Source organism: Salvelinus sp. IW2-2015, linkage group LG32, assembly GCF_002910315.2.
Source record: "Salvelinus sp. IW2-2015 linkage group LG32, ASM291031v2, whole genome shotgun sequence".
Taxonomy (NCBI): Eukaryota; Metazoa; Chordata; class Actinopteri; order Salmoniformes; family Salmonidae; genus Salvelinus; species Salvelinus sp. IW2-2015.
In genome coordinates, this window is record NC_036871.1 from 27882053 (window position 1) to 27906683 (window position 24631).

The 24631-nt window shown below is 38.7% G+C and overlaps 1 protein-coding gene across 8 annotated transcripts in view; it reads right to left on the reverse strand.

The window, feature by feature from the left end:
* LOC111956814 (suppression of tumorigenicity 18 protein) overlaps positions 1-24631 on the reverse strand; it is a 63760-nt gene that overhangs the window by 17776 nt on the left and 21353 nt on the right. For 7 of the 8 annotated variants that reach the window (XM_023977459.3, XM_023977461.2, XM_023977460.2 and 4 more), the window contains 4 exons: positions 10673-10791; positions 7860-7911; positions 6890-6920; positions 6253-6446 (listed from right to left, as the gene is read on the reverse strand). In XM_023977459.3, the coding sequence (XP_023833227.1) occupies positions 6253-6446; positions 6890-6920; positions 7860-7911; positions 10673-10791 (396 nt within the window). Of the gene's footprint in view, positions 1-6252; positions 6447-6889; positions 6921-7859; positions 7912-10672; positions 10792-19224; positions 19317-24631 lie in introns of those variants that run through there. The other variant, XM_023977464.2, reaches the window with a different exon arrangement.

Genomic DNA, 24631 nt, shown 5'->3' on the forward strand with positions numbered 1-24631 from the left:
AGGAAAAAAAATCCAGAAAGTCACATTGTAGGATTGTTAATTAATTAATTTGCAAATTATGGTGGAAAATAAGTATTTGGTCAATAACAAAAGTTTCTCAATACTTTGTTATATAATCTTTGTTGGTAATGACAGAGGTCAAACGTTTTCTGTAAGTCTTCACAAGGTTTTCACACACTGTTGCTGGTATTTTGGCCCATTCCTCCATGCAGATCTCCTCTAGAGCAGTGATGTTTTGGGGCTGTTGCTGGGCAACACGGACTTTCAACTCCCTCCAAAGATTTTCTATGGGGTTGAGATCTGGAGACTGGCTAGGCCACTCCAGGACCTTGAAATGCTTCTTACGAAGCAACTCCTTCGTTGCCCGGGCGGTGTGTTTGGGATCATTGTCATGCTGAAAGACCCAGCCACGTTTCATCTTCAATGCCCTTGCTGATGGAAGGAGGTTTTCACTCAAAATCTCATGATACATGGCCCCATTCATTCTTTCCTTTACACGGATCAGTCGTCCTGGTCCCTTTGCAGAGAAACAGCCCCAAAGCATGATGTTTCCACCCCCATGCTTCACAGTAGGTATGGTGTTCTTTGGATGCAACTCAGCATTCTTTGTCCTCCAAACACGACGAGTTGAGTTTTTACCAAAAAGTTATATTTTGGTTTCATCTGACCATATGACATTCTCCCAAACTTCTTCTGGATCATCCAAATGCTCTCTAGCAAACTTCAGACGGGCCTGGACATGTACTGGCTTAAGCAGGGGGACACGTCTGGCACTGCAGGATTTGAGTCCCTGGCGGCGTAGTGTGTTACTGATGGTAGGCTTTGTTACTTTGGTCCCAGCTCTCTGCAGGTCATTCACTAGGTCCCCCCGTGTGGTTCTGGGATTTTTGCTCACCGTTCTTGTGATCATTTTGACCATAGTGGAGTTTGGAGTGTGACTGTTTGAAGTTGTGAACAGGTGTCTTTTATACTGATAACAAGTTCAAACAGGTGCCATTAATACAGGTAACAAGTGGAGGACAGAGGAGCCTCTTAAAGAAGAAGTTACAGGTCTGTGAGAGCCAGAAATCTTGCTTGTTTGTAGGTGACCAAATACTTATTTTCCACCATAATTTGCAAATAAATTCATAAAAAATCTTACAATGTGATTTTCTGGATTTTTTTTCCTCATTTTGTCTGTCATAGTTGAAGTGTACCTATGATGAAAATGACAGGCCTCTCTCATCTTTTTAAGTGGGAGAACTTGCACAATTGGTGGCTGACTAAATACATTTTTGCCCCACTGTATGTSCCAACTTCAGCTTAGTCATAATGTTTTGTAGAGACATTCAACGTGAATTTTGTGACACTTTTTCCTATCTAGAAAACGCATGTCTTGTCGTTTGAAATTACTGTTAAGAGGATTGGCAAATACAATATGTAATGAAAATAGTAATAGTATGGACAGGACAGCAACTGCAAGATTTCCTGGCAATTCCTCAAGTACATCAGAGATAATACACAAGACACTTGTTTTGGCTAGTTGAACATGAAACCTAAAGATGAAGAACAAGATTGTCTTCCTCTTCTTAGAAATCTCTAATCAGAATACAACAACTTGATGTGGATTTAGACGGACCAGATAATGACAGAGATTTACATGGCTTGTGGCACTGAACATCAGTTTTAAGTAGTTGAGGTGTACGCCAAGCAGGGCTTTATGATTTTAAAGATATTAACTTGTCAATCACACACAACTCATTTAAGAACCCATATTCATATGTAAGCACAAGAACCAAGAAAGAGGAAAACATTTCAGTATTACATTTTTTACAAAAATCCTGGTTTCCCTTTATTCTTCTTTCTTTTTATTACTCTTTTTTCAATAGGTCATTATGCTGAATGCACCTGAGAATTGATTTGTACATTGATTCTTTACTAAAAGCTTTTAAAATAAAGCTTTTCCTCTTTTTATCAGTGGACATTTTTATGGACATATCAAAATGTTTATTATATCCCAGGACTGCGTGTAATGGTCAAATATATTTGACATGACATTTGAATTTCTGGTTTCAAGCATTGTTCAGTTTAAGTGAAACAAACAGAAAAGCTAGGCTCTCAGTTCCCCAAAATGTATGTTAAATGACACTTAATATAGTGACACCCCTGATTATATTAATATTAAGTCATGGTCGATGATTAACAATGGAATGCTATCATCTGGATTGATTCACTAAAATATCTTTTGATCCCCCAAATCACTGAAACTTATTTTCAGTGCTAAAGCTCTTTATTGAGGCCATAAGAGTGTTTACTCTATAAATCATAAGTAGGCTGTACAGTACGGAGTAGATCTATCCTCTTAAGACGTCACAGAGCAAATTAAATGTAAGAGGGGGGGATCCAATAGGTTGATAGATCTGGAGATAATTTAGGATGCAATTCTGTAGGCTATATAATCTAGTAAGTGGATTCCACTGAGGATGATAAAGGCATTATCAAACCGATACTACTAGTCATTATCAGGTCATAGTATACAACTTAATCCCTCAAAATAAAAGCTGCTAAATGCAGGAAGTGTAGCGCTCTGACTGGCGAACCTCTGCCAAAAAAAACGGCTTTTGTTTTGAAGCATATGATTTTGGATTGTGTAAATGTAGGGATGTGATGTATATTCACTACCACAATACAAGGCAGGTGAAGACAGACCAGCAACAGAGGAAGTAGGTGAATGAAATAGACATGGTTAAACTCCTTTTTTGATGCAAAATATGAAGCTGGATTTTTTGAGACATGCAATGACGTGGCTGATAATCTTTTTGTTGCTAGAGACATTTAATTCTAAACAAAGGCATACGAATATCAGCCTGTTCAACAAAGATTAAAAGTCAGTTATGTTTAGTTACAATTAACAGAGCAGACAGAAAATAACTTATTTTTGTACAGATGGATGACACACACATACAGTTGAAGTCAGAAGTTTACATACACCTTAGCCAAATACATTTAAACACAATTTTTCATAATTCCTGACATTTAATCCTAGTAAAGATTCCCTGTTTTAGGTCAGTTAGGATCACCAATTAATTTTAAGAATGTGAAATGTCAGAATAATAGTAGATAAATCTTACTATTTCAGCTTTTATTTATTTTATCATATTCCCAGTGGGTCAGAAGTTTACATACACTCAATTAGTATTTAGTAGCATTGCCTTTAAATTGTTTAACTTGGGTCAAACGTTTCGGGTAGCCTTCCACAAGTTTCCCACAATAAGTTGGGTGAATTTTGGCCCATTCCTACTGACAGAGCTGGTGTAACTGAGTCCGGTTTGTAGGCCTCCTTGCTCGCACACGCTTTTTGAGTTCTGCCCACAAATGTTCTATAGGATTGAGGTCAGGGCTTTGTGATGGCCACTCCAATACCTTGACTTTGTTGTCCTTAAGCCATTTTGCCACAACTTTGGAAGTATGCTTGGGGTCATTGCCCATTTGGAAGACCCATTTGCTTCCAAGCTTTAACTTCCTGACTGATGTCTTGAGATGTTGCTTCAATATATCCACCAAATTTTCCTCCCTCAGGATGCCATCTATTTTGTGAAGTGCACCAGTCCCTCCTGCAGAAAAGCACCCCCACAACATGATGCTGCCACCCCCATGCTTCACGGTTGGGATGGTGTTCTTCGGCTTGCAAGCCTCCTCCTTTTTCCTCCAAACATAACGATGGTCATTATGGCCAAACAGTTCTATTTTTGTTTCATCAGACCAGAGGACATTTCTCCAGAAAGTACGAACTTTGTCTCCATGTGCAGTTGCAAACCGTAGTCTGGCTCTTTTATGGCGGTTTTGGAGCAGTGGTTTCTTCCTTGCTGAGCGGCCTTTCAGGTTATGTCAATATAGGACTCGTTTTACTGTGGATTTAGATACTTTTGTACTTTGTTGTTGTTCTGGGATTGATTTGCACTTTTTGCACCAAAGTACGTTCATCTCTAGGAGACAGAACGCATCTCTTTCCTGAGCGGTATGACGGCTGCGTGGTCCCATGGTGTTTATACTTGCGTACTATTGTTTGTACAGATGAACGTGGTACCTTCAGGCGTTTGGAAATTGCTCCCAAGGATGAACCAGACTTATGGAGGTCTACAATTTTTTTTCTGAGGTATTGGCTGATTTCTTTTGATTTTCCCATGATGTCAGGTAAAGAGGCACTGAGTTTGAAGGTAGGCCTTGAAATACATCCACNATTTTCCCATGATGTCAGGTAAAGAGGCACTGAGTTTGAAGGTAGGCCTTGAAATACATCCACGGGTACACCTCCAATTGACTCAAATTATGTCAATTAGCCTATCAGAAGCTTCTAAAGCCATGATATCCTTTTCTGGAATTTTCCAAACTGTTTAAAGGCACAGTCAACTTAGTGTATGTAAACTTCTGACCCACTGGAATTGTGATACAGTGAATTATAAGTGAAATAATCTGTATGTAAACAATTGTTGGAAAAATTACTTGTGTCATGCACAAAGTAGATGTCCTAACCGACCTGCCAAAACTATAGTTTGTTAAAAATACATTTGGGGAGTGGTTGAAAAACGAGTTTTAATGACTCCAACCTAAGTGTATGTAAACTTCCGACTTCAACTGTACACACACAGTGAGAAGTGCAGTGGAAAAGAGACCGCATGGGAGAGAAAAACATGGATCCCTCCTGTGGTTTGTGTATTGGAACAGGTGAACAGTTTGTACTCCAGAATAGCCATTACAGGCGCTCTGCAGTGTGGTTGGAGCTTGGCTGGAGTTGAACGCAGTGCGGCTCGACCAAATTAGCGGCTTATTTTTCCCTCTTGTTTTAAAATGCAGATATGAACAGTATCCCGCTGTTACATTCTTATTGCTTTTTCTATCCACTTTAACTGTCATCGACATTTCACATAAAATATCCCCAGACCTGATTGTGACAAAAATATATTTACAAATGTATGTAGGCTTATGTTAATCACACAATGTTCAGTCATTGCTTTGTGTTGCCTGCCTTTTGATACATGTTCACTGTATTGTATAGGGCTTGCTGTTTGCAGGTGCCTTCTTTTGATAAAAAAGATCAACTTTTCTTGATTAAAAGGTTATAATACAGTACAAGTAGGTAGTGGTGACTGAATACAGACACATAAAAGCTCTGCTTGAAACACAAACAGACCATGAGAGGGAGGTATATGAACAAAGAAAGATATCAAAGGGAAAAAAACAGATAGCGAAGCTAGTGCAGAAAGGGTTATGATAATTGTAATGTTATATGAACCCCAGAAACAAATACATTCCATTTCCAATTAATCCGCACAATTCATTGAGCTACTCTCTTGGTCCATTTAACTACCCACATGTGTACTATAATGAGCTGTAGACATTATGCCTAATTATGTATATTTGGACTGTGTTAGAGGGCCTAACAAAAGCTTTCGAAGGGGACAATTACGTTTGTTGCTTAGTTACATCGTTAAAACTATACCAAATAAGTGCAGATTATAGTGGGTGAGAATGCACATGTAAAGCATGGGTATTGTTGCCAAAATGCTCAAAATTCAATTCATTTGGAAATAGAAATGTTTTGCTTTGGGGGGGGGGGGGGTTCAATGAAATAAACAAACATTTCCTTATGTCATTGTTGAGTACGCACCTTGGTCTTAGTATCTTTCGACAAATAATCACTAATTTATTCTATTGTATCAGTGACATTGGCTTTATAAGAAGATGGTTAAGCAATAGCATACTTCAGAAGGGAACCTGGTTCTGTTTAAGATGCAACATTAGCTTGTGTTAATAATCAATAAATCGTGTGTATATTCTAAACTCAACTCACTTTACTAAACAAACATCAACAGATGACATTCTAATTAGAATGGCCTAAAGCAGACATGATCATTATTCAATTCTCTGTGTTTTCAACCCATTTTTGAATGGCTTTTCAGAAAAACCAAACACAGACAAAAAGAAAAGGATGAGTCTGAAATCTGGCCTCATCAAAAATAGGGGGAAAAGCCATGCCAAAAATATCATGGCAGATAAGCTGTCAAAAGTAGGACTGAGGACGTGAGACAGACACAACTAATGTGAACCCAGCAGTCTCGTCTTTCACTTCCAATACACAATGACTATGGGGTCTGGCTGATGGCGAGCAGACAGGCAATAGAGAAGGAGGGAAATATGAATGCAACAGATGGGATTTTAAAATTCAGCGTCAATTGTTCATCAAAACAGACAAACAACAGGACATCTGTCTACCTGCTGGAGTGTCAATGTTCCTCAGCTCTTCTTTGTCCTGTGGCGGTGCCAGGTCCTCGTTCTCCTCCTCACAGCACGCCTCACTGGGGCTGTAGTGGCGGGGCCTCATCAGGAGAGACTTTCTCTTGTTGACGGGGGCGCCCTGCACCCCTTCCTGGGCGAGCCTCTTCCTAGCAGCCATAGACCCATATGTGCTGTTGTGGGGAGATGAATGAATAAAAAGAGCAACAGGGTCAACAAAAGGCCATAGCCGTTACTGGGGTTCATCTGAAAACTTCGAACTGAAAGTGAACGTAAAATGTAACATTGTCAGTTTATTCCCCAACTGTATTTCAGGATTCAGAAAGTAAAAACAAGTGTTTTTTTGTAACTAGAGTGAAAAAAGGTCAACATGAGGTTGAAGAAACTGTATATGGTTGAGATGATTAATACAAATTAAGTACCTAGAAGCGCAGTGAAGAGCTACAGGGCCAAATTCAATTATAACCGGTATTATCAAGATAAGAGAATGGCCAGCATACCACATCTACGAACAAAGGATGCCTATTTCATTCTGTATGCAAGGGCATAGAAACCTGGGGTGTATTAGAGGTTACCTGTAAGTGTTTATTTTCACAAAGAGGTCGTGAACTCTTACCTTGGAGCCTGGGTGATGCAGTCAGCTGGAACTGTAAACAGAAACAGAAGTACGTCAGGTAAATAGTAATGTTTACATTTCCACTGTGGAGTGACTACGCATCTGGCTACTGGGGAAACACAATCCCGATCAAAGCTACCGATCTACTGTACTAGCTCCATGTTTTTGATAAGCAGTTGTGAATGAATACACTGTGGGCCGACTACACTCATGGTAGTGGGGTGTTCCCCTAGTATGATTTTGGATTGTACTCTATCAAATGTTCTATGAAAAGATTACTTTTACAGCTACTTATCAAAATAGATTTTTTGCAACCTTTTATAATGAACTATTTTACTTCAACAAAAGCCTTCTGATATGATTAAAATCATCGTCAAGATACCCTTTATATAGATTTTTTTTTTGTTGTAATATCCACAACCCCAATCTGCTCTCCTCTTTCTGAGATCTGCTGTAGCTCATCCTCCTGACAGCTTTGACAACATGATCTGAAAAGGCAAATCGATTTTCCCTGAGGGCCATGCACCACAGATGCAAATCTCATTCTCATTCAAGTCCACCGTATTCCCATGAAGCACAACCCCATAATAAAGCTTCCATGAATTTCCCAGACATAGTAATGGCTCTGGTGCCACCAGCCAGACCTTAGAGGCTTGGAACACTAGCATAATGGCATCCCCCTGTCTAGGGGTTTTCAATCACACTATATATATTCACTCCTTAACGAATTTGAGCCACAGTTCCAATTTGATGAAGTAATTCCCCATCTGAATAAAATAATGGCAATGCAGTGCTCTTCAAATTGGTAAGATAATTTGTAAAACTGACAGTTGTAAAGTTGGATTGTTGAACTGATTCCTCCCTAGACCCCATAGATGTATAAGTGGAATGTGCGTGAATTGCTGAAGTGCTCAGTTACTGCTATTGATGGGCTTGCTTGAACATGGTAAGAGTTGTCAACGCTGCTCACCTTTACCACCGTTGCATGTTTGGAGTGTGTTTTCCTCTCCTTCTGAATCCATCTGTTGATAAAGAACACACAATGTATTCTTTAGCATGTAACACTCATTTCTAACAAAATACAGATTCTGTTAATATTGACAACTGGGACTGGAATAATGATGTTAACATTTGCTCAGCAGATGCTGTATCCATCCAATTTGAGGGTTCTTGACGTTAGTGGTTGAAGTTTATTTGAAGTAACTTTGAACCTTCCTATCAACATTACCCTATATTTCTCAGAACATTTATGTATTTACGTGTTGATTATCTGCYGCATTTAATGGGTGTAGTCATGAAAACGCATGTAAAAGCAAAACACCAACCGAAGGTGAAGTTAATAAAACAAAATAAACTTTGGAGGTGGAAAAAACATCATAATGCAAAATAATGACATTAAAGTGCAGGTGGTGGTACACAGACAGACAGCAGTGTGTTTAGACCAAAATAGTTGTTCAAATCCATCCACTCTCCCTCGCCACCATTTCTCATGTGGATCCCAAATAAAACCTATTAAAGGTAATTATTCTGGGCTGATGGCAGTGTATAGTGGTCACAGGCCAGTGAAATTTGTGAGTCACAGGATAGATACGCTGTTACTTTTCCTGGTAATGGGAAACATGACTCCTCTCTCTGGTTTGCTGTTGTGATTGAAGGCACTGACCTGTCATACATTTATAATAGGGGAGCAGGTGTGGCAGTGATGGACCTTAATTTACTTTAATAAACCTTTTATGTGCCACACTCTTCAATGCCACGCCGGGCCCTCGGAGGACCTGCTCATAATAGGTTCATTACTTTTGATTACTAGGGGCCCTATTGAGACAAACAACTACCCAAACACTATAGATTACATTCTGTAAAAACTCATTTACCTCATTAGTTCATTACAATTTTTCCATCATCGTATGAACAGACAAACAAACAGACAAGAGATATATAAATTCATACAAAATGAGTGAGTAACTTGATTTTATTAAACAAGATTTGTATAGATAGTGTATGTGTTAAATGTCTACAATAATACAAATTAATTTCAAATTCAGATAGTGTAATTTCACAGATTGACTAATATTTTCACATTAGGCACTTCTGTGTTATTGAGAGGCAACACTCACATTATGCAAATCTACTTGTTTTAAACACTTTTTAAATATTTCATAACATAACCTCTGATTTAATGCCTTATTAATGCTCTGTACATGAACCATTTAAATTCCTCTATCTTACAAGTAAAGCCAGAATATCATGTATTTTGAAAATACTTATTTGAATATATTGAAAATACTATATTGAATATAATAATGCTTCTATCTTCGTAAGATACCTGATGAACTTGGTTTTGACCCTGAGGAGTATACATTTGACTGATATTTTGTCAGTTCATGCTTTTTCAACTGCGCACAATATGTTTGTTAGAACGTTCAATAGAACGTTCATACTGTATTCCTTCAAAGGCCTGTATCTAGTCTTTCTAGGGAGTTTTTCCTAGCCACCGTGCTTCTACACCTGCATTGCTTGCTGTTTGGGGTTTTAGGCTGAGTTTCTGTACAGCCCTTTGTGACATCAGCTGATGTAAATAAATGTGATTGATTGTCATCTGAGGGGAGATGGAAAAACAGCTCAAACTTTTTGTGTTCAAGTATGATATGTTCTGGTTTGTGAGCAGCACAGAGGTTCTGAGAGGGTATAGAGCATGTGCTTTTGACACCCATTCGACAAAAGCTATTGTTGGTCCTTCACAAACTCAAAGCTGTATCTAATTCTGCAGAGGATGAATCAGAAGTAATGGAGCAACGTGGAAATCTCCTATAGATGTTTACGAGTAAGAGAGAGAGAAGTAGACATGCAGAGAACACATGACGTTCAATGAATATATTTACACAGGCAGAACAAATACTGTAGATACAGTACATGCTATTCAAATAAGGCTTTGTTTGTATTAAATATTTACTACACTCTCAGGCGGGGATTTGTTTGTGTTATATATTCCTGACACTGCACAAAACTATAACACATACACATGATAGATCTTTGGTGGTCATTGGTCAGTACAAAATGTTTTCCCATTTCTTTACGGTGGACATTATGGTCATACTATTTTTATCCAAGGCTGTCTGGACATTGTCATGGTTTCAGCCAGCCATTTTGGACTTAGGAACGGCTTTCAAAAGTAGAACACTGGGGCTACGATTACACAGGCAGCCCAATTCTGATATTTTTTCCACTAATTGGTCATTTGACCAATCACATCAGATCTTTTTCATAGCTGATCTGATTGGTCAAAAGACCAATTAGTGAAAAAAAGATCAGAATTGGGCTGCTTGTCTAAATGCAGCCTGGGAGGCATGGTCACATTCAACGTACAGTAGGCTACAATACAAGTGCTGTGGTATAAAAATAAAGCAGCAGACTCAACAAAGTTAGCTACATATCGAATATACAAAATCTGCAAACACCCACATCCCTGCATATGTAAAACAATATCTGTGTCTCATATTTTGCAGGGCTCAAAAGAGCATTGACACGACACTGCTAAACATGCTGCTTATCCAGAACATCATGGCTACCACTTCCATTAGCCATACAAATGCATGACTATATCCGTTCACAGATAAAGTGAATTGGTAAAATATACTCTTTTTTTTTTTTTCAGGAACATGAACTTGGCTTTCTTTCAACCTTATTGTAGAGGGCATCAACTAGCTCCATGCTCTTTCATCCAAATGTATAGTACCCAAACCCATCACTGGAAAATAGATCATCAAATTATATTAAGCCTACCTTTACTTGCAGTTTTCTTGGAAATATATACGACGTGCTGCAAGGTCCACGCAGTCCACCGTGGTCGATTTGTGCACAATTCTTGACTTTTTTCAGGATGTGAGCATGAAATTCATTCTCTGTAACAAAAAAATTTAAATATACCTTTAATAAAAATAGATATAGGCCTACAAATCAAATGTGGAGTGGAAAGAAACTAACTTTTTACTAATTCTCAATTTCCAAGTTTTCCATCTAAATTGTAGTATACTGTAGGTTGGTTAACTAATTAATCATATTGATAATATTGTCCTCAATGCTAAAGGTGCTGTTGGTGACAGACATTGTTGGTGAACGTGCAGTCAGTCAGAGATATTGACGGGCAGGAAACAAGATAATACCTCACATGGTTGAATAAGGACCAATATGCAAATTGATTGCTTGACAGAGATCAAATTGCTCACAGTCTAATTAACACAAAACATCCAAGAGGGAAAACAAGGACAAACACAATGAGTACATTAAGCCTCTTCACTTCACAGATCTTATTACAGGAATTATTTATTTCTGTTAGCTTTGGGGGGAAAAAAGAAAAAGAAAAAAACATCTTAATTACAGCACTCAGAGCATTTCCCCTCTGCAAACCAAAAGGGGGGGACTCGGAATCATTAGCATAAGAAAAAGAAAAAAGAGACTCACTACTATTTAAGGAAGGCTGGTGGGTTTGTCATCTGCTGAATCATTTTCCTGCCCCCCAACACAAATAGACAAATAACGTCTTGCTCTCTGAGGACTATTTGCCCATGTATAGAACAGATTTCTCTGGGGATACTGAGCAGAGTTGCCTAATGCCTGATGCGCAGGGTTTCTATGTGATTCTCTATGTGCTAATCTGGCTGCTTTGCATGCTGTCCTTGGGACCAGCCCATTCCCCACCCTATTCCATCTGCTACCTTTCCCACCACAGAGGATAGGAGAGAATGGGCTGTGACTGACTGAGACTGGGAGAGGAGAAGGCTTCCCAGTCCAACAGTCATGAATAACCATGGCCTCACACACCGTTTGGAGAGGGGTTGAATGGGGACTGCTTATACGTTGGATCTGTTACTTTGGATCCAACTGTGGTTTTCCCTGCTCTAATTCAAAATATAAATGCAATCAAGCATATTATTGTTCATAATTATTGTTCATCATAGCCATACAAACTACAAGTGGTTAAATATACAAGTATGAGGTTATTTGTGTTGTTGGAAATCAACTATTGACAAGGTCATGCAGTTTTGTATATTGCTGAAACTGAAGCTACCTGCTACTGTTTAAAACAACTACTACTACAGGTGTAGGAGCTTTCTTTTTTAAGTTTCTATTTAACATTTATTTAACCTTTATTTAACTAGGCAAATCAGTTAAGAACAAATTCTTATTTACAATGACAGCCTACCCCGGCCAAACTCTAACCCGGACGACGCTGGGCCAATTGTYCGGCGCCCTATGGGACTCCCAATCACGTCAGGTTGTGATACAGCCTGGAATCGAACCAGTAGTGTAGTGCCTCAAGCACTGAGATGCAGTGCCTTAGACCGCTGCACCACTCGGGAGCCCCTTTTTTGAACACCCTGCACAGCAGGAAATGCAAACGTGTAGTGTATTCACAGTTTAAAAAGGCTTCTAAAGACTTGATTTGCCCTCACAAAAAAATGGACCAACCCCTACAGAAATTTCCATTAATTATAATCCACACAATAATTCACATTTCCTGTTGCTGCAGGATTATTTTCCTGCTGTGAGAAACTGGTCAAATGAAGATCCTACATCTGTGCAACTATGACAACTAATACTGTGGATGATTCCTAAGCCAAACGGTACTTGTATGTCACCATCAATACAAGTGGTGCTGTTACAATTTTTACCCATCCCAACAACTACTGTAAAGCTACTGCTCCAACTAATAGTGATATTCATTAGTATAATAATAATCATCATTAACCTTGAGTCATTCAAATGTCCCCTTGTTCCCAGCTTATCCCTGCACTTGGGACACCCTCATGTAATTAACAGACACTATAGTGATAAAGTAAAACTGAGTCAATGGTACTAGTGGTACTTAATTTAGAAAACAATAAAACCTTACAGTTGGGTAAGTAAAAGTGCGAAGACCATAAACATGAATTACTTTGCTTACATTTCCTTTAGATTGGGGCAGATGCAAGATGATAGCTAGGCAAATGAGAATAACACCAAATAAGGTTTTAAAATGTCAGCTCCCGCATACTCCCCCAACCAACTGCTATGATTAGATTACACTTTTAACATAATTACTGTCTAAAGCTGTGTGGAAACAATGCATGCAGACAGAAGGGCTCTATCTGAACTGATACCATCCATTCTCTTCTCACTGAGCCTTTTCTCTTAACCTTTCTTCAGCAGTATCATTTTGAATTATGGGGATGGGTAGATGCTCTATGCAAGGTCACTGTCTGTTCAGTACCCGCTCCCTCCCCTCCTCCCTTGTTTTTGTTTCCTCTTCCAGAGGCAGACTATACGAATGAAGGGTTAAAACTGGAATGAATTTAATTATGGAATGAATGGAATTATAATGCGCCCGCAGCAAGTTTTCCTCCTTATTTATTAAAGCAGCTGATGGGCCAGGTTTGATGAGCCACTTCTGGCATAATTGAGTCATCACACAAAGAGGGTTCCTCGCATTCAGAGAGGTTTTATCAGCAGCAAACAGACCTGATTACTGGCAATTACACTCTGATCTAGAAGAAGGAGAAAAAAGGAGGGTAAATGTGCGGGGTAACTTCTGTGTTTATAGTTTACCCCGGGAATAATTTCCAGATTAATTTGACATGCTAAGTGTTTTCTGTTTCTGAATAATAAAGTGCAAACAGCAAACGATAGATAGTACAATTTACTTTCATATTTCCTTGTAATGAATGTCTAAGTGTATACGGTAAACTGATCATATTTGTATATGTAAAATAGGACCGGTTGGGTTTTTGTTATCCTCCACCGTGCTTAGAATCAGCAATACGTAGTGTTTTTAAACAAAAAAGGTGCGCTTTACAATAACGCTGGTTGCTTGTGTGCAGACAGTGATTCCTTGTCAGTGGAGAGCCAAACTGAAATGGTATATGATGATAAGGAACACAACTGATTTCACCACCTTTCATTGAAATGCTAATTCATTCATAGCGTAAGAGACGATTTTGATAAACAAGTTTTTGAAAAAATTATTTTCATTTGCGGTGCTGCGACCAAGCAGCCATCAGATGCCCTCTGTTTAAAAGCTAGCAGCTGGACATTAGAATAATAGCTAAGAAACGTTTTAGGAGGGGGAGGGTGAAAGCGAGAAGGGMGGGGGGGGGGGCTCTGATTTTCCTATTCATATCAATGCCGGCGCTTAAAATGATGGTGATTCTTTTTTTATACAAATGCATTTTATAAACTCTTGAAAATAATAATAGGGTAATGTTCCTATAAAAGTAATATATTTAATATTCCTTAAATATAAACAAATGGGTCCCAAGATTTTCAGTTATTGTTGACTTTCTTATGATGCAGAATTAATAAAGATATTATTGAACTAATAGTTTGACCTCTCAAGCAACACCTCTGTGAGCTCCAATTGTACTGAAAATAGTCTTAAGGGCTATACAAGTTTAAAGTATCATACAATGTAGTTCTCTTTGTAACGCTCCAAACTCATCCCATCAAAAATCTCACAGTATACCTCTTCCAATGAAAGATTGTATATTCAGTACCATGAGAAGATGATAGAATGGTGCTAAATACAGTGGAACCAACTGTGGACAGTGACAGCAAATAGGCTCAAGAGACTAACACAAGCTAAGCCAGGTAAGGTATGGAGGTAACCATACCGGACTTGCCCAATTCCACGCTATTTCTATACTGATAATATAAGTTCAAAGAGAGAGTGAGAAGGAGAGAAAACATATGAACAATCGCCAAAGTGTAGAACACCAATCCATTCACATAAATACAGTAAAAGGGAAACAGAATATCATCTGATCAGTGGGCACTTTTTATACACCAAAATCCTCATAGAGGGGCGCTTCCGGACTTCCAGAAACAACTGTGATTTCAGACATTACCGTCTCCAATGCAGCCATCCTGGCCGCCAAGCAAAGTGTTTGTCTCATGCCAAATGAGTACTTTTATACGGGGCTCTACAAACTGGCTTCTGTCTTATCACTTCCCCAAGACTGAGAAGCTTCAATAAAGAGAACGAGGCTCCACAGAATTCTTAACAGACAATTAGGAGCCTGGCTGGCCAGCCACTATCGCTTCAATGATTTGTTATGATGGCATAACTACAGGGGAAACTTGTTATTGGAACCAGTTAGCAAAGCACCCCATAAAAGAGTCAGACGGTGACACCTGCGCTGAGGTGATTTAAAAATCTTGTAATCGCTTTCCAAAGTCATCCCAAAGCCTTCCCTTCTAAATTGAGTTAATCTGGACCAGGTCCACAGTCACAGTGGCACAAAGTCCAGATTGGTTCTTCTTCTTGTTCCGCCATCAGAGAGACATTTTTTTCACTAAATTTGGGGCACTTTTATAGTTCTATTATTCTATGAAAGATGGATTTTTAGATGAATTGCAATTAATTATCAAATATCAATCTCAATCAGAACAGAAATGTTGAATATTCAAAAACAGCATATTGCTTTGTTTTAAGGAATGGTTTGCTACCATGCAATCTATAACTACCAAGACTAATAATAACCCAAAGGAAATTAAACCTATATCACAGGATTGCAGCTTCTACACAATCAATTAACACCTACAGTGCCTTCAGAAAGTATTCATACCCCTTAACTTATTACACATTTTGTTGTGTTACCGCCTGAATTCAAAATTGATTACATTTGTTTCTCTCATCCAGATTCAAACAATACCCCATAATGAAAAAGTGAAAACATGTTAATTGAAATGTTAGCTAATTTATTGAAAATGAAACACAGAAATATTGCATTTACATAAGTATTCACACCCCTGAGTCAAAACATGTTAGAATCACCTTTGACCGTGATTACAGATATGAGTCTTTCTGGGTAAGTCTGTAAGCCCTTTGCACACCTGGATTGTACAATATTTGCAATATATATATTTTTTTAATTCTTCAAGCTCTGTCATAGATTTTCAAGCTGATTTAAGTCAAAACCTTAACTAGGCAACTCATGAGCATTCAATGTTGTCTTGGTAAGAAATTTGTTTTATGTTTTAGGTTATTGTTTTGGTTATTGTTTTTCACTCTGTAATTTAGGTTAGTATTGTGGAGTAACTACAATGTTGATCCATCCTCAGTTTTGTCCTATCACAGCCATTAAACTCTGTAACTGTTTTAAAGTCACCATTGGCCTCATGGTGAAATCCCTGAGAGGTTTCCTTCCTCTCCAGCAACTGAGGTAGGAAGGACGCCTGTAGCTTTGTAATAACTGGGTGGATACACCATCCAAAGTGTAATTAATAACCTCGCCATGCTCAAAGGGATATTAAATGTCTGCTTTTTTATTTGTACCCATCTACCAATCGGTGCCCTTCTTCGCGAGGCTTTGGAAAACCTCCCTGGTCTTTGTGGATGAATCTGTGTTTGAAATTGACTGCTCAACTGAGGGACCTTACAGATAATTGTATGTGTGGGGTACAGAGATGAGCTAGTCATTATAACTTATGTGACTTGTTAAGCACATGTTTACTCCTAAACGTATTTAGACTAGCCATAACAAAGTGGTTGAATACTTATTGACTCAAGACATTTCAGCTTACATTTTTTATTCATTTGTAAAAATGTCCAAAAACAGAGTTCCACTTTGAAATTATGGGGGGAAAGTCAAAGGGTGCGAATACTGTATGCTACATTAGTTTGCACCTTTCAAATCGTTATTGAACATAAGTTTTTCAAAACACTAACAAGGACTAATTCATTGACAGGTGTTTGGGGGACAAGAAGTTCCAGCCCGGGTGTCTGTCATCACTACAGAGTAATCCTGGCCATTGTTTTTTTCCAAGGAGACCCTTTTCATGCAGGAGGAGGGTTGCCTGAATGCTACCAGGTGGTCGGTAATTTGGAGAAACGTAGTAACCGTTCGAGCTAATCCTGTGCCACAAAAGGCAGGTCTCCCGTGCCCAGAGGCCTCCGGGTGGGAAAAGTTTACCTAGAAAAAACACACACAGTACACACACAGACACACACAGTGTGTCTGAAAGGAGCCAGGCAGCGCTGAAGCATTGATTCCTAATCAGATTGCACTGAAGTGAACAGCTCGCATGGCAGCTGTAGTTTTCCCAGGGTTAATTACCTTTCACTGCTCTCTAAACAAGTCAGCTGTTCCTGTCATTAAACAACTCCACTCCATCTCTGCTCCTCTGTCCTGTCCTCCAAACACACACACGTTAAGTGTGCACGTACATGCAAATGCACGCAAACATGCGCACGCACATACAAACACACAAACTATTCCCGTCTTCTCATCCTCCACAGCCACACACATCCAAACATTCACAGTACATGGAGCTCATAGAGAGAAACTTGGAAAAAGGGAAATTATTCCAATAACCACTTGGTCACTTTACTAATGAAGAGGTGGAGTCAACGGCTGTTAAAATAGAGGCCATTATCCTTTACTTTCAGCTACAAACATGTATTTCTGTTTATGCAGATGGGACGCTGAATTCCCAATACTATCCACTCGCCCTGTCAAAGGGGGATAATACCAATCTGTCAAGGTCTCATGTTGTTAACTGGCTCCCAATCTTACTAATTGAGTATATAAAAGGAAGTAAATTATCAAAATAAACACACACACCACACACACAACACACACAACACACACACACACACACACAACACACACACACACACACACACACACACACACACACACACACACACACACACACACACAGGTGGACAGGCGCTTGCAACACGATGCATGAGCACGGCACACAGAAAGAGTTCAGCTGTGCTGTCATAAATTCAGAAAAATCTCCCAGCTCTCTGAGCTCCATGGCTCAGGACGTTGGGGGAGTTTTAAGTGATTTCACTGTGTGGCAAAATCCCCTGGCCACCTGGATTACAAACTCTAGTCCTTTAACTCATGCCAGTATAAATCCGTGTTAACTGGGATTTACCTCTGGCATATGAATTCTCAGTCTGCGTAAGCTTTGTTTGGAATGAGTTGTACATAAGTATTTTATGCCTTATAGAGATGCCTTTTTTCAAAAAATAAGAAATTCACCATCAGGCAAGAAAATTGTTATAAAAGTGTTGTAATTTACTTATTCTAAATGTGAAAAGAAAATAAGTTTTCATTGATCATTTTATCAACATTATTCCAAACCAGGAAAAATAGTGAAATAATACAAAACCTCTGTGCAGTTAAATGCCTGAAACCATGGCAATGCAGGTTGTAGTACTACATGTGTCAAAAAGTTAGTAATGTGTACTCTTAGCCAGGCTGTTGCTAACATTGATCATGCTTAATATCATGGTGGTTATCGAAGTGATTGTGATATATATAACACACATGGCAGGAGCAGCCKTAGAGGATCTGAATGAAGCATTATGCAAAATCTATACAATCTCCTCTAACACACACATTCTTCCGGGATAGCCGAGTTAAACCCTGACTATAGTATTTTGTACTTAAAGGTTAGCAGGACTGTTTTGTGAGTTTGAACCGAGCTTGCCAGATCAGCAGATGGTCTGTGATTATGATTATACGCATCAATAAAATGTAAATTTGACTTAACTCTAGGGTTTAATAAAAAATATGGACTTTAACCCACTATGCAGTCTGCCGGTCGTGCATGTTATTTTGATACAATATAAATGATATAGGATACATAATATACTTATATGTAAAACAACCAGCTTAAACCTGTTGAGAGTACCTGCAAGCATAGGACAAGTACAAGGCAGTGACAGGTCTAAATGTCAAATTCAGGAGTATGGTTATACATACAAAAAAACATCTACATATTGAATTCTCACGCGCAATAACAAAATGTCTAAGCCAGAAATTAATTTTWAAAACTATTATGGACACGAATTGAATGCACGAACCAGATATGTCAATATGAAACTACCGTCCTGTAATGGAAAATAGAAGCTAACGCACAAGTAACTTAAAAAACATACATTGATAATATTTTCTGAGTAGAGCTGTAATTAGAGCTGGTAAAAGACAAAACTACAGTACTTCCATAAAGAAGACATCAGACGTAAGTTCAGGGGGAAAAGAAAAGAGAGGGTTGCTAGCGAGTAAAGTTACAGTTAGGAATCAAGCAAGAGGAAACAGCTGGGTCTTGTCTTCTGTCACATTAGCCAACATGTCTGGAAGTGACAGTCTCCTTAGGCACTGCGCTAACCTTTCATGAATCTATTTATCTGTCGAGAGCACTATTTACTCTGAGACTGAAAGCTCTGCATTCACTAAACAGGCACAGATACACTCACTCACTCACTCACTCACTCGCACTCTCATACGTAGACACAGAGACATTAACATTTCCGACAGGGCAGAATTGTTAGCCTGACTTACCATGCCCCTGTTAGCCTTTGTTTTGCCTTTCATAGTAACATCAAGGAGGTGATGGTGTAGAAGGAAATCGAGGTGGGGTGGGTGGGTAGCCAGGCTAGTCCAGTGTGTCACTGCCGCGAGGTTTGTGTGTGTGTGTGTGTGTGTGTGTGTGTGTGTGTGTGTGTGTGCGAGGACACTGTAATATTCAACGGAGCCACTAAGCTTTTTTTGTAGCCTTTGTGTCATTCACTAAACGACCAATCTCATTAGCTAGCGGGCTACAATGGGCTGAATTATTTTCTGTGTAAATATACCACATGGTGACCCTCAAGGTAAGAACTCTGAAGGTCATTTTAAATCACATAAAAGATGGAATCCCCCTTAAAAATCTATACCAAAAGAATGAATAGATTGCCCCTAAAATAGMCTTGAAAAATGGTAGATATTCAGTGTGAGGTTTGATGTTGACAGTTCATGGCTTTATGTATTTAGAACACGTGATTATATTTATACATTTATAAGTTAGTGTATGCATGTATGTAACTATAGATCTGTGTATGTATCTACGTAATAATAATTTGGGGGATGCTTATATTACAAGTGCGCATTATACACGTGTGAAATTTAAATTCATTTTTTGCAACTCCCTCTGAGGCACCCTCGGAGATTGGGGTCATGGCCAGGGTCAGCCATTAACAATACCGACCCTGGAGCAAATACGGTTAAGTGCCTTGCTCAAGGGCACATCGGCTTATTTTTCCCCCGTCAGCTCTGGGATTCGGACTAGAGACCTTTTGGTACTGGCCCAACGCTCAAACCGCTAGGCTACCTGCCACATATGTAGCTATGTATTTACAGTATGTATGTATGTATGTATGTATGTATGTATGTATGTATGTATGTATGTATGTATGTACAGTGTATATGTATGTATGTACATACAGTTTCTATGTATGTATCTCAGGTACCAGTCAAATGCCACACGTGGAATGAAAAGTGTTAAATCAAAATAGATTTGAGATTCTTCAAATTAGCCACCTTTGTCTTGATGACAGCTTTGCACACTCTTGGCATTCTCTCAACCAGCTTCATAAGGTAGTCAACTGGAATGCATTTCAATTAACAGGTGTGCCTTGTTAAAAGTTAGTTTGTGGAATTTCTTTCCTTCTTAATGCATTTGAGCCAATCAGTTGTGTTGTGACAAGGTAGGGGTGGTATACAGAAGATAGCCCTATTTGGTAAAATACCAAGTCCATATTATGGCAAGAACAGCTCAAATAAGCAAAGAGAAACGACAGTCCATCATTACTTTAAGACATGAAGGTCAGTCAATACCCAAAAATGTCAATATCCAAAGTGCTGTCGCTAAAACCATGAAGCGCTATGATGAAACTGGCTCATGAGGACAGCCACAGGAAAAGAAGACCCACAGTTAGCTCTGCTGCAGAGGATAAGTTCATTAGAGTTAACTGCGCCTCAGATTGCAGCCCAAATAAATGCTTCTCAGAGTTCAAGTAACAGACACATCTCAACATCAACTGTTCAGAGGAGACTGTGTGAATCAGGCCTTTATGGTAAAATTGCTGCAAAGAAACCAATACTAAAGGACACCAATAAGAAGAAGAGACTTGCTTGGGCCAAGAAACACGAGCAATGGACATTAGACCGGTGGAAATCTGTCCTTTGGACTGATGAGTCCAAATTTGAGATTTTTCGTTACAACTGCAGTGGTTGTAACGAAGCATGGAGAAGCATGGAGAAGCATGGAGAAGGTGGTGCATGGAGAAGGTGGTGTGATGGTGTGGGGGTGCTTTGCTGGTGACACTGTCTGTGATTTATTTAGAAGTCAAGGCACACTTAACCAGCATGGCTACCACAGCATTCTGCAGTGATACGCCATCCCATCTGGTTTGCACTTAGTGGGACTATCATTTGTTTTTCAATAGAACAATGACACAACAGACCTCCAGGCTGTGTAAGGGCTATTTGACCAAGAAGGAGAGTGATGGAGTGCTACATCAGATGACCTGGCCTCCACAATCACCCGACCTCAAACCAATTGAGATGGTTTGGGATGAGTTGAACTGCAGAGTGAAGGAAAAGCATCCAACAACTGCTCAGCATATGTGGGAACTCCTTCAAGACTGTTGGAAAACCATTCCAGATGAAGCTGTTTGAGAGAATGCCAAGAGTGTGCAAAGCTGTCATAAAGGCAAAGGGTGGCTACTTTGAAGAATTTAAAAGAACATTTATTTTGATTTGTTCAACACTTTTTTGGTTACGACATGATTGTGTTATTTCATAGTTTTGATGTCTTCACTATTATTATACAATGTACAAAATAGTGATAACATAGAAAAACACTTGAATGTGTAGGTGTCCAAACTTTTGAACCACACATGCAGAGATCATCCGTACACCTACTCTGCGTCTCACAAAGACACTGATGAGTCAAATTTGGACTCATCAGACCAAAGGACAGATTTCCACCGGTCTAATGTCCATTGCTTGTGTTTCTTGGCCCAAGCAAGTCTCTTCTTATTATTGGTGTCTTTGCAGAAATTCGACCATGAAGGCCTGACTCACGCAGTCTCCTCTGAACAGTTGATGTTGAGATGTGTCTGTTACTTGAACTCTGTGAATCATTTATTTGGGCTGCAATCTGAGGCTGGTAACTCTAATTTATCCTCTGCAGCAGAGGTAATTCTGGGTCTTCCTTTCCTGTGGCAGTCCACATGAGACCGCTTCATCATAGCGCTTGATGGTTTTGCGACTGTTAATGAAAAACTTTCAAAGTTCTTGAAATATTCTGGATTGACTGATCTTCATGTCTTAAAGTAATGATGGACTGTCGTTTCTCTTTGCTAATTTGAGCTGTTCTTGCCATAATATGGACTTGGTCTTTTACCAAGCTTTTCTTCTGTATACCACCCCTACCTTGTCACAACACAACTGATTGGCTCAAACACATTCCAAAAACTAACTTTTAACAAGGCCCAGCTGTTAATTGAAATGCATTCCAGGTGACTACCTCATGAAGCTTGTCGAGAGAATACCAAAAGCCAAAGTGTGGCTACTTTGAATAATCTCAAATAGAAAATATATTTGGATTTGTTTAACCCTTTTTTGGTTACTATATGATTCCATATGTGTTATTTAATAGTTTTGATGTCTTCACTATTATTCGACAATGTAGAAAATAATAAAAATAAAGAAAAACCCTGGAATGAGTAGGTGTGTCCAAACTTTTGACTGGTACTGTAAGTAAGCATGTGCATTAGTTTGTTCAAAATTGTTCAAACGTTGCACTTTTTATCATTAAAGTATTAACTCTTACAACATTTAATTTCAATTCAGTCCAAAACTTTCATAAACAAGTAGATAAAAAAAAAACATTGAAAGGAATTGTGAAGAAACATGAAGTGAAACCATTCGACAATAAAATGTCAAACAGACAAAGGCTGGACATTTTCAGAGAATGTTCTAGACATTATACTTATCTTTTCACTATTTCCCTGATGCTGTGTTTCTGGTGCAGCAGAACTATAATTCCATGTAACATTAATTATTGTAAGTACTTGCAGTCATGACAGCTGTCTATAAGCATCAGGGACATGTCTATCAGCCAACTTGACCCTTGTTAGAAAACAAAACACAAAAAGAGAATAGTGCAGCCTGGGACTGTTGTGCGGGGTCACTGGAGATTTTCCAGACAAACGCAGCAGAGGGGGGGGGGGGGGGGGGTATAAGAGACAGGGACAGGCTCAGAATCTCATTTTAACAGACCGCACACAATCTGGGCTCCCACAGAACTATCTCTGCCTGACCGCTTTCTATTTATCCCTTATCAGTGTTTACCAACCGCTAGTTTTCTTTCATTCACACTGTGAGGCAGTTCTCTTACTATCAGTCAACAGCTGACACCGTGGAACAGCCTCAAAGGCAAGAGGAAGGGATCAAAACTAAACCAAAGCTGTTTAAACAATACAACAGAGGAAATAAATTCATAAATCCTAATTCTTCTCAACCCACAAGGGTACAAGCAGATCCTTTATAGTTAGGCCAACAAACAAAACCACAGCCAATGAGGTAACATTACAATCAAGGTAAATTCAAAATATATTTTGAATTAAAAAAGAGCGAAAAAAAATCCCATGTAATTTTAATTAGGGACATCGCTTATAGCGCCACCATGTCAAGCATATAAAACCACTCACTAAAAAAAACTAAKATTTTACATGTATTCTCTTTAAAAAGAATACTACCTGTAATTTATTTATAGATCAATTATATTCAGATGATCTTGGTTAGGTTACTATACATATTTTATATAATATTTCAATATTTCCTATTTATCACTAAATACTTCATAGTCTGTGCATCAGGAAACCTCTAACTGCAACATGGCAACCAGGAATGTATAGTCTATCCCAGTCAGACTCATTTTAAAACAGATATAACCTTAAGTAAACTGATCTTCAGAGGAGTACTGCTTTATCATTATATAGAATCCATTGCATATATTTATGTGGGTTTCAAATTAAGTTGATATAGCCAAAGGACAAACATGGGTTACTAAACAGACAGTATTTTAGTGCCTCCTTTCTGAAATCCTCTACATATAGATCTATTAGAGGGCCTATGTTTTAGGCATTAAAAATACTTGTTTTCTGTCAATTCAAGTGATATTAATTTGGCCCAAACAAATCACATGCAGCAAAAAGGATCATTCAGCATTGTCATAACAAATACATATTTATGTTGTACATTTAGGATTGTAAATGTATTCCCAATCATACAAAAGTTTCTCTGGAATACTGTTCAAAAGTTAAGTAATTAATTACATGTATCCTTTCCCCAGCTGCTCAAGAGCAGATGGAACATTTCTGAAACCTTGCTGAATTAAATCCACATAATTCATTTCCCTAGATGAACTAAGTGAAGTTTGAGTGGGGAAAAACAGGTAACACAGTACATGTTGGATGGATATTTACCACCATGTTTGCTACTGTAACTCTTTGCTGCTTGCATTGTTTCACAATGCATGACAGCTACTTTGTCTATATTTGACTTGCTCTTCAATCTGGAAATTGAAAAGTAAAGAGTGCTCTTTTCTTGAATAACTCTGTTTGAATCTATTTGTTGAGTTATGGAAAGATTTGTCAAGTGAAAAGTGACAAAGTTAACAAGTCACAGCAGGGCACTTGATATCCTATAGAACAATCATTTTATCATCATAGAACTAAATAATCAAGTTTTACACAAATAAATAAACTGGAGTTTGTAATTTCACCTCCCCCTCTGGACGACAGTCTTTATTCTCTAGGTACCATGGACAGCTCCTGTTGTCGTACTGGAGTGCAGGCAAAGAGAGCTAACATTACCCTGTTGTGTAGCAACTGTATTAGTATCCTGCTTGGAGCAGGAA